This window comes from Alosa sapidissima, chromosome 8 (assembly GCF_018492685.1).
Source record: "Alosa sapidissima isolate fAloSap1 chromosome 8, fAloSap1.pri, whole genome shotgun sequence".
Classification (NCBI taxonomy): Eukaryota; Metazoa; Chordata; class Actinopteri; order Clupeiformes; family Clupeidae; genus Alosa; species Alosa sapidissima.
In genome coordinates, this window is record NC_055964.1 from 1,884,517 (window position 1) to 1,896,532 (window position 12,016).

At 39.8% G+C, this 12,016-nt stretch overlaps 1 protein-coding gene across 1 annotated transcript in view; it reads right to left on the minus strand.

Moving 5' to 3' along the window:
- The window catches only part of sart3 (spliceosome associated factor 3, U4/U6 recycling protein), a 135,972-nt gene that overhangs the window by 50,307 nt on the left and 73,649 nt on the right, over positions 1-12,016 (minus strand). Inside the window, exons 11-14 of the mRNA XM_042101385.1 lie at positions 8,463-8,521; positions 8,046-8,155; positions 5,499-5,611; positions 1,387-1,463 (exon numbers count right to left, since the gene is read on the minus strand). Coding sequence (XP_041957319.1) covers positions 1,387-1,463; positions 5,499-5,611; positions 8,046-8,155; positions 8,463-8,521 — 359 coding nt within the window. The remainder of the gene's footprint in view (positions 1-1,386; positions 1,464-5,498; positions 5,612-8,045; positions 8,156-8,462; positions 8,522-12,016) is intronic.

The following is a 12,016-nucleotide window of genomic DNA, read 5'->3' on the forward strand; positions in this document are numbered from 1 at the left end:
CAAGGTGGTTCAGTGAGTAAGCCTATTTTTTTAGCTAGGGTTAGTTAAGTGGTCCGGAAACTGAAAAAGTTTGTTGAGAAACACTGTCGTAGGCCAAAGTATTAATGTTTTACTCCGCCTCGCTAGATGGCGATATGCGCCCAAACACAACACATTCCCCAAACAGACTCTCCATCTTAGCCATAGCTTACTTGCTAGCAAACTTTGCATCATCAGTCTAACTAGTTAAATAGTTGACATTACATGATGAACATTTTCGTATGGACATTCTAGGGGATGTTAATTTGTATGAGAGAAACTTCAACTTCTGGGTATGTAGCATTGTGGCATAAAGCTTAGGTAGTTATCTTGCTAACTCTGGCAGAAATCTCCAGTGTTCTTGTTCCATGTAGTTTCGTGTTGCAGCCACAGGGTTGCAGCAACAGCATGTAGACTAGCCTACAGGAAAGCTGTTGTGTATGAACTCATTCGGAATATTTTGAAAACGTAACAGCTAGATATTCTGTCTTCTCATATTTGTAGACGAAAATGAAGAGAGATTTTATCTTAGTTTTTATTTCATGCAAAACATTTTAGTCTCATCTTTTTTCATCAACAATAATGCATCTTAAGATAGTCTTAGTCAGTGTTTCAGGACATTACTGCCGTCTCGTCATCGTCTTGTCTTAGTCATGAAAAAAAAGGTCGTTGACGAACATATTTCTTTTCGTCTCGTCTGACGAAATTAACACTAAAGCACTGAAAGCCTTGACTGCAGGGTCAGTATTTACAAGACTACAATTAGATTCCTTTAAATTATTTCCCATCGTGCAATAGATGAACAGGAACTCAAACACTAAACATTACACTAAACGTTTTAGTTGACGGGAGCGCGCTGCATCTCTAGTACAACTCCCATGATTTCTGTCCGACTTTGGAAATTTAGTCGCCTACTGTGAAATCACACAAAAATCATACAATGTAAGGCCGGCTTAAGCTGCAAAGCGCTTCGGGAAACACTGGAAGGGGTGTGTCACGATTCTGCCTTCTCACACCGCGACACAGGTTTGTGGATATGATATTTTGGTTTCGATATGCATATCATTATAGCCCTACTCCTGTGTATGCATTTTTCATTGTCGGTGCACTTGGAGACCAAGTGATCAGATCAATATAGAGAAAGTGGATTTAACACTTATAAGTTGGCTAAAATGTTGCATACTATTGCAAGAAAAAACAATTAAACCTACACACCACCAATACAATGTATTGTTGGGGTACCCCCCAACCCCCACCCCAAGGCGACTGCCACCACAAATAGAATCAAATATCAAATTCTGTGAGAAGCACTGAAGAGATATAGGGCATGAATTAACAATGACAAGTGGAAAGAGGCAGGTTTCTTACTCTGGCTCTCTGCTCACTGACTCGGGAGAGTTTGCTTTCTGTCTTCAAAAGTGCAGAATCCCAGTCCTCCAAAGTACCTGAGGCAACATGGAGACACTTGTCAGAAGAATGACCTGGAACTCAATCACACAATTATTACATACTTGAGGTAGCATATCTGCGCATTTAAAGCCAATTTGAAATTTGCAAGCCATTCAGTTATTCATTAAAATCTCATTTATGGAAGGAGACATAGTGCATTGGTGTCTTGTACCATAAAAAGTTAAGTCAAGTCAAGTTTTTTTATATAGCGCATTTCATACACAGAGGTCATTCAATGTACATTCAAACAAAAGCAAACAATAATAGCAAATAAAAGTATAAAAGGGCAAAAGTGAAGGAATAGTTTAAAATGTAAAGATCCTAATAATTATAATAATAATAATAATAATAATAATAATAATAATAATAAAAAACAAATAAAAGACACAAGAGAGTAGATAAGGTAATATAAAAAAACTATATCAGTGCAAGAATGGGTTGATGTAATAGGGTTACAGCCATTATACAAGTATTGATTATAAAGCATTGAGTATTAAGTATAGGTATAAGTGTGGCCACAATCCGGCTGTGGGATGGAGAGAGGGGTTATGCATATGTGCTAATATAGCATGCAAACAGTGAAGCAGTAAGACAGTGGTAAAAAGTGGCTAGTGATGGGCAGTACACAAACATGGAGAGGGTGGAGAGGCAGACAGACAATGCGGAGAAGTATATCTCTCCTCTTCCCTTAAGTGAAGCATTGAACAGTTCAATGGCCCTGGGGACAAATGACTTCCTCATTCTATCTGTTGTGCAAGACAGTGAGCTAAGTCTCCAGCTGATCAAGCTCTTCTGCTTTGTAATAGTGCTGTGGAGTGGATGACACTCATTGTCCAAAATGTTGATCAGTTTGTTCAGGGACCTTTTATCAGATATTGAAGTGATGCACTCCAGTTCAGCTCCCACTACAGAGCCAGCTTTCCTTACCAGCCTGTCAAGTCGCCCAGCATCCTTCTGTGTGCTTCCTCCCCAGCATACCACTGCATAGAAGAGGACGCTGGCAACAACAGACTGGTAGAACATCCTGAGGAGCTTGCTGCACACATTGAAGGACCGCAGCCTCCTCAGGAAGAACAGCCTGCTCTGCCCTTTCTTGTAGAGTGCTTCAGTATTGACCAGACATGTGGACTCGAGTCACATGACTTGGACTCAAGTCAGACTCGAGTCATGATTTTAATGACTTCAGACTTGACTTGATAAAATTCGGCATGACTTGCGACTCGACTTGGACTTGAATACTATTCACTCGAGACTTGACTCAGACTTTGTCTCTTTGACTTGTGATGACTTGACATGTCTCAAATCAAAAACTAAATTTCCTGATCGTGGACCAGTCACCCCAGAGACGCTTTCCCTCCGCGATTAAAAAAAAAAAAAAATAGCGGAGACAAGCGGCCAAAGCACAGTTCAGTGCTGCCGCTACCCCCACACGCGTTACGCACTGTGTGTAGGGCACCAAGAGACAGAGGAAGGACCAACATTTAGCCAATAAATAGTAGCCTTACTGCAAACTGATTTGCACTCTTGTTAGAGAACGTTCAATGTTAAAATGCACCAACAGCATGTTACATAAAGATGATACTTTTCGAGACCTCTCCATGAAGATCCAACTTGAACTTATGCTAGCCTACTGCATTTAATTGAGAACTAATCTAAGCACGCACGAGAGGGAGAGAAAACGAGTAGGTTCCAGCTGGCTTGTCATTGTTGATGATGATTGATATCTTCTTTTAAATATAAGAAACATATAAAAGGAAGTCGTGAAGGCAACAAATACAAGATTAGAGAGATTACGAGATTTATCCGGTTCTCACTAGCCTACTGTTATAAACTATGAGATCCAGGTCACTATGACATACTAGCTGCACTCACTGTGATTTGGAAAGTGGACAAGAATATGAAGAGTTGTCTTTGCCTTTGTGTAATGGAACTGGTGAGTCTTGAAGTATTCTATAATTTATTAACATGAAGCACATGATATGCCGATTGAAACACATTCCACTCAGCTACTGTAGCTAGGTGGCTACTGGCTACCAGGCTCATAATTCACTTTTAATTGCAAACAGAAAATGCCAAGCAAGCATCATGTCATACATGCTTCTCCAAAGGAATGAAAGCTGTTTGTGCCAACTTAATATCATGCTTATCATTGTTAATATTGTGCTATACATGTGGCACAAACAATGTTTGAGTTTGTGGACTAGCCATAGGCTGAATGGAGCTGGTAAAAAAAAGATCATTATGAGAACGTGTGGACAGTGGCACACAATGGGCTTAAAGTGACAGTGCACCATTTACAAATGAGATAAACAGCATCAAATGTGTAGTATTTCTTAAGAAATTAATACTTAATTAATACAAAATTACTGTCATTATTATCTTTTAAATAATATAAAAGTGTTGACCTTGGCTTCCCTTATGAGTCGCCACTGGCAGACAGCCTAATAAATTGTTTGCAGGCAAATCTGTGGCCTAGCGCAGTGAAATGCCATCAGTCAAATTATTACTCATCCTTACAGTGGGCTCCGCAATTTGGAAAAACAATATATATATATTTGCAGCTGTGCTGAGTGTCATGTAGCTATCCGTTTTGTACAGATTACTCAGGTATGCACATGTGTATATTACACAGGTATGCGCATGTCGTAAAAGATTACAAAACAGAAACATTGAACATATTTTAATCTGTATTTATAAAAAAAAATACTGTGGATTAGATGTAAGCGCTAAAATTATGATCGAATTATAATTTAGTGAAGAGTACCTGATGACTTGTTTAGGACTTAAAAAAAGATTGGGACTTGGACTTGGACTCAACTTGGCTTTGATGTGACTTGGACTTGGACTCGACTTGCCCTTCTCTGTATTTACTTGGGACTTGACTTGGACTTGACTGCTAAGACTTGGGACTTACTTGTAGGTGCTTACCACCTCCACATTGACCCCTCCATGGTGACTGGTAGCACTATCATAAAGCAGAAGTGCTTGACCAGTTGGAGACTACGCTCACTGCCATGCACAACTGACAGACTGAGGAAGTCATTTGTCCCCAGGGCCATACAACTCTTCAACGCTTCACTTAAAGGAAGAGGAGAATTATACTTTTCTGCATAGTCCATCTGCCTCCACACCTCCCTCTACACTTACACTTCAGTGACCTCTGACTGTACTGACTGTCCACTAGCCCACTGTGTTACTGCTTACACTGTCTACACTGTTTACTCGCTATATTATCCCATATGTACAACCCCTCCATATCCCAGTCTAGACTGTGGTCTAACATCACATCATACTTGACCACCATGACACACACCTTACTGAGCACCTTACCACGGCATATTGAATCACAGGGTCAGTCCCTGCCCTGTCACTGCATATGCCTCATGCTTATACATTAAATGACATTAATTTGGATCATTCATGCTTATACAGTACAGTACATTCATGTGGATCCTTGTTTTAGTATCTTTAGTGTCTTTTACTGTCCATTTTAGTCATGTGGATTTGTTTTTTTATCATCCGATTTATGTTGTTGTGTGTGGTGTCATAAGCTACTGGGACCTTGAATTTCCCCTTGGGGTGGGTGGGTGGGTATGTATGTTATGTATGTATGTATGTATGTATGTATGTATGTATGTATGTATGTATGTATGTATGTATGTATGTATGTATGTATGTATGTAAGTAATGTATGTATGTATCTATCTATCTAGCAAATCCTCATGAAAAATTTACAGTTGCAACATATTACAATAAAACAAACTTTCTTACTGGTGTAACATCCATAAACGTATTAGCTTATTTTAGTTAATAGTTGATAGACTTTTTGTCAATGTATACACATGGATAAGTACATGGTGTACGTGTTCTTTTGTGTTTTGCCCAGTTTTAGCATGGCATTCAGACTAACATAACACCTTCCTTAAGATCATCTACATGGTAACAATTTAACTGGCTTTTACATGAATTCATGTGGTCCATCTTATGAAACAAATGACTGGTTATTGAGCATGTAGGTAGAGAGCACTTACCCTCAACCCTTTCAAATGTTAGTAGAACCTCACACACATGCTCTGGGTAGTCAGAGGTGTACTGCACTGCTCTGTGCAAGGCTTTCCTACAGTGTAACGAATCACCATAGGATCTGCAGGTACAAGCATGAAGAAACATGAAATATATGTAAAATAATTGTATTACCCATCTTGATTTTAAAAAGTAATTTATTAACATTTTCCTTTTCTAAATAAAAGCCCAATCAACTCTAAATTCTGAATCTGATCTTACACACATCGTAATTACAGTGCATAAAAATATATTCCTAGGCTTCTTATACTTCTTATTATTACAGTGCATGCAAAGCAATGCATGCTTTGCTTTGAAAAAGGCTATTTGTGACACTTAACCTAGCTCAACACTAAACAGAGATCATAGTAGGCTATTTTAGAATGACTTCTATCTATTGTGTAGTTAAACATGTCATGGCAGCACCACTGAAACTTTATGGTCAATTCTTTGTATCATTCATTACCTTCCTCAAATTCAATGACACATGGTGCAGAGCTAACAGTGCCAGGGATGTGGCTCATTCTTTTGTGTCTGTGTCCTGTGTGGGCATGCAGGATTCATTCCCTGTAAGGTCTTTCTTTCTCACAAGATGGCAACGACTGGAATAATAGTAAGGTAATGCACTGACTATACAATCCTTTTTGGTACTATTTCTTTACACTGACAAAGGTAAACATACTTTGGTTTGCCTGCAAGGACCCTCGCCACGGTAGCATAGAAGTGTAATGATTTTCTGAGCCTAGTTAGGGGCTTAACATAGTGATTCATTTTCTCATTAACACAAAGCAGGACATGTTGACCTAAGGATACAAACTTAATATGATATGAGCAGGACATGCTGACCTAGGGATACAAACTTTATATTTGTGATTAGCCATCTGGGGATACAAACACACTAAAGGCCCGTACACACCAGATACAATACGAAATAACAGTGCGAAAATGCGAAAAATTCATGTGCGAAATTTTCGCACTCAAAGTGTACACACCAAGTCCGATGCGATTATTTTAATATTTTGCATTCTATTTCGCACTCACGTCACGCAGGTTCACACAGCGACTTTCAGTAAGCAGGGAGAACTCAAAATCATCAAGATTTGAAACAGATTATAGCCTTGATCAATCATGGAACCGTGTATTGGCTTGAGAGGTGCTGGGGAAATTAAATCTTAATACTTGTGCTATTGTGATAATTGTGCAGAACCACTGACGGAACACATAAGTTGGTTGGGCTCATTAGTGCACCCATACACCCACCCCACTACACAACACACACGCAACCAGATTCTAACGCTAGGCGGGAAGGGACATGATTAACGTTGGCACTAGTTTGAAGAGGATACGCTTTTATAGAGTTAAGCATTCTTCCTTGAGAAAAATTTGAACTCCGAGTCCGGGTAAATAGACGGACACAGAGAGGTCAGCAGGGAATGACGAGCTGATTTTGGGCTGAGCTCAACGTTGCGCTCTGCCCCACATTGAGCCCAGCCCCGATCTGCAAGCTGCAGCCAGGGGTGCCCGCATATTGGACTCGAGGTAGGCCTATACCATGTAAAAATTGTGGTAAAAATTGATCAGCTTGTATGACGATGATCCAACACACAGCAAAAGCTAATAATGATAGCCTACCAGTTAGTGGTAACCCTGGACATAATGCTGTTGTTAGCAGCATAGCCCATCATGACCTATTCTTAAAACTTCCATTTCCATGAATGCATATAGTATTTTTTCCATTGCAAATATGTGCAGTGAGAAGCCCTCTGTTCACTGCTGTAGTGAGATTTCATTCTTTTTGGTTGAGTGTAAAATGGGACGGTGGTAAGAAGTGGGGAAAGCTGTAAGGAGTTCGCACTACGTAAGAAGTTCGTCAGGAGTACTCTTGAACACCTGAGAGACTCTACTGTAACGTAAACTCTTTGTAACTTTGGCATATAGGCCTATTAAGGAGACTAGTCATTGTGAGCAGTAGGATCACTCAATCTATCAGCTTTTTTTCTGCTCGTCGTTCTATTGTGACATCAATGGAACCCTGCAAAATCATTATTTGATTGGTCAACAGCTCTTTTTCGCATGCGAAATTTCGCATGAAATGAGACCGCTGCGAAAATGTTTTTAATCGCAACGAATTTCGTCCTCGGTGTGTACAGACTTATATGAATGCATGTGTTTAATAGGCTGCGTAATTTTGTGCGAATATTTCGTCCGAAAAATCGGACTCGGTGTGTACGGGCCTTAAGTTCCATGTGGATCAGTAAAATCTGGACTGGTGAAGTACACAATATTGTGGATGAGAAACCCAAAAAAACCCAAAATAAAGCGTTGAAAAATCCTATGAGCCCACAATTACTGGAGTCTATTTACAGTGAATCCAGAAATTCTCTTGAGAGAAAAGAAGGTTTTGCTAAAAAGGAAGCGTCTCAGTAAATTAATCCTAAATGAATCCTAATAAGAACCCATAGAACACAAATATACAGAAACTGAGAAACATGGCCTCAAATTATCTCAATGCTCACCTCTCCAGGTTGTAGTATTCCAACCACATGTTGGCATATTTGGCTTTCCCTTTAGTCATGATGCTGTCCCAAAGTTCTCTTGCTTTTTGCATGTTCCTGCAATGCAAGGCCTGAGGGGAATGTGTAAAATGTAAATCATTCACCCCTCTCACTGAGAGTGGTGTTTAAACTCTTAACATGTAACAGCCCTACCTCATGCCCAATGGACCCTATTCCTACCAACCTACTCCAAGACCTAGCTCCCACCATCACACCCGCAATCACACATGCAACTAGAAATCATTTCCGAGGAACTGCAAAGTGTGCTTGCTCAGGTGCGGTTCACCAACGGGATGTACCATGTACCAAGTTTGGTTTTGATATGTGTAAGCATTGCTTAAAAGAAGATGCAGAAACAGATGAATGTATTCTACTCACCTCTATCCTTGCCCATATCTGCATTATTGTGCATGACAGGTCTTCACTTCCACTGAACCCTACAAGACATAGCATTTGCAGTATGACAAGACTGTATTTCATTACTCTAACTGTATATTTTATACACAGATCATCTAGACTTATAGACAATAGATTAAATCTTTGTCAAGGAGACAAAAGTCAGGTAGAAATATTCAAGAGAAAGAAACCTTTGAAACCCCAGGGGTAGGTATACACTTTACATTGGATTTTCACAGAAGTGTGTTCACACAATTGTACCCAATCAACATCCTACTTTCCTAAAACAAAGATCAGAACCCTCTTTTTTGCTTATCATGGTGAATAACATTTGTGTTGCTCATGATTTACAGAAATCAAATATCTGACCACAAACACAGAATGATAGTTGAAAGTCTTTGACTTATTACTAGGGATGCACCGATCCGATATTAGGATCGGATATCGGCCCCGATATTGACAAAATAGCTGGATCAGGGATCGGAAAAATTTGCAGATCTATGGGCCGATCCGAATTTACTTTAACTTAGACTGAGCTGTGACACGCAACCAGACACTAAATAGACATTTCCTCTGGTGTTTGTCATTACGTCATTGTCTTTACAGTCTGCCCGTCATTATATTTCTGGTTTACTATTCATTATTTTATTAACTACCATTTTTCATTGATTAATTACAATCTTCATGCGTTTTTGTTGCATTTTTAGGCAGAATGATAACGTAATGTAACACAGAATAATAGACAGAATCCAACAAGCGTAACACAGACTTTGCAGCATGCATTTAAAAAGTGTCACCATAATCTAGTACAGATATAAATGTGGCTGCCACAAGTTCTTTTCTTGCCTTATTTCTAAAATAGAAACCTAGCTTGACTAAGTTTCTTTACCAAATTAGATACTATGCAGTTTCAGGAATTTTTATCCCCCTAGAGACGCAATATATTTTACTCTGCCGTGGTAAATGGCCTACTTCTCGTCGCTTGTTCCCCCTGTACACAATGGAAATGCTTTTGTTGTGGAGGCGAAGGATTAACAACAAGCAAAAACTATCTACAAAGAGCTATATCTACTGACTGATAAGACAATGTTTCAAGATTCTCGCGAGATGTCTTCGGGTTGACTATACTTGAAGTTGCATGGCTGGTTCTCGTTAGCAACTCGCTACGGCTATGCTGTATGGCTATGCCACGTGAACGATTCCCCTATTACAAGTTTGTTTACCACCAAATTGACTCCCTAAAAGTTCTATTAAGGTGAAAATCTTGCATAGTGTACCTTTAATGTATGTACCTCAAGTCCGGAAAAAGGCTTTCATGTTTGCTGTACTTTCTACTTTCTAATCCAAACCCTGGTAATCTAGAAAGATTAAGGGTCTGGCCACGAACAATGTAATGGCCCAACTCGAGGGGCGGCAACAAGCATGCATTTAAAAATCTCACTGCACGCAATTGGATAACACAAAACCAATGTGTACTGTCCTCAAACGTTGCAGCGCTGTCTTAATCAGTTTAGCTGGTTTCCCGGAATGTTGGGGTAAAAGTAATGTGCATCATTGCTCATTGCCAGAGTGTCTCGCAGAGACAATTCCATTGTACTCTCGCGAGAACTCTGGATTTCCAGGGTACCTTCTACTTGGAATGACCTACAGAAAACTCTCCAACTACAGTGTCTAATATCCTTAAATGACTTTAAAGGTTCTGTTAAAGCCATGGAACACGAGTCCATCCATACCGTAATTTCCTAATAGCCGCAGCTTTTACAGTGAGTACTACTTCAAATGGTCCGGCTTCACGCGTGATTCTCACGTGACCTCAAGCGTGAATCACGCGTCTTTTATTTATATTTCCCCAGTGAAGCTGCAATGACCCAAACAACCATCAGGTGGCACATGTGAGTAGGGTTAGGAACATCGGCTTTTGCCGCTTTGAATCTATGCGCGCCAGTATGCTACAGTATTAGGGGTGTGATGATTTCAATTTTATATCGAAATTACATCTCAATCTCAAACTTCGAACTCAAAAGTAGAATCGACAATGCAGCCAAACCACACACACGTGCTGAACGGCGGCGTCAACACTCTAATTTTAGGCTGCAGCCAGTAAAAATATAGACATCAACCTACCGAAATCAAAGCCCCACTTGCTACTCTGAAATCACCAGTGTGGAAGTATTTTGTCGTTCATTCACGTCAATTAACACTAACTTAGCCTACTCAACTTAGCAAGTGAAAAGATGATCAAGTTATAAAATTACTTTAAGGCTTAAAATGCACATTGATAAGTACATATTCCATGAACCTTGGGTCTCTTCGGAGTGTGCCGAAACAATCAAATTATCATTCTGTGTTGTTTCATTTCACTATGTTCACGTCTCTGTTTAGCCTAATGTTTGTTCGGTTTACATTACAACCTCACGGTTGGAACGGTTTCAAAATAAAAAGTGGTTTCAAAATAAAAGCCCCCCGAAACAGAAAAGGAAAAGGCCAAAAAAAAGTAACATATAAGGAATGCATTAATAGTAATGTAAAAAAAAAAGATCGAAAATCAAATCGAATTGTGACTTTAAAATCGAAAATTAAATCGAATGGAGGATTTGGAGAATCATGACGCACCTACAGTGGGCAGTGCTTCGAATTGGCCAGCTTCACTCGCGGTCCGCGCGTGGGATCACGCGGTATCACGCGACTTTAATTTGTATTTTTCCAGTGAGACGCTGCAACAACCCAAACAACCGGTAGATGGCTCAAGTGAGCAGGGTGTGTCGTAAAAAGAAATGGAGCCTGGAAAACCCTACACAGACTTCACTACAGACTTTAGCAGACTGGTTTAGAAATAATGTAATAGCCAGAAATATGCCTGCCCTAATAAAGAAATATTTGGTTAACTGCGAGTGAATCCCGTTTGCAGCCGTAGAGACGCAGGACAAATTAAACATTCTGGTTTTCTCCGAGTGCAACGATGATAGACAGACATCATTTGGACAAAATATAGAGTATTAACCTCCGTTGCTCAGCCAAATGCCTTCCTGTTACGTCCTGTTATCACGGAGTTAGGCCTACAGGCGATAAACGATTTTTGATGGTCACAAGTTTACTTCATTAGGGACTGTTCGTTATTTATTTAAGGGGCTACCGGAGGAGTTTGGGGAGCATTAGTCCAAAAAGACGTGACCCTCCCTCGCCAGCAATACATTTTTCTATGACCCTCCAAAGTGATTATGAAAAAATCATTGTCAACTTTTTCCGGGTTTATCGCCTACTGTATTTTAACGTTTTCACATATTTGGCCATAAGCCGTTTATCATAGGCTATCACGAAACCAAACTACAAAGGCGAACACTTTAACAGGGGGAATTAATTGGGCATGAATCATGCTGAACGCTATTTCGCTACCTTAGAATAATAAGGTTCTATCTGCGTTTTGAGTAGGTACAACCGGGACGATTGAAACGGGGACGAATGAAACATTCCGGTTTTCTCCGAGTGCAACGATGATAGACAGTCATCATTTGGACAAAACATGGAGCATATTAACC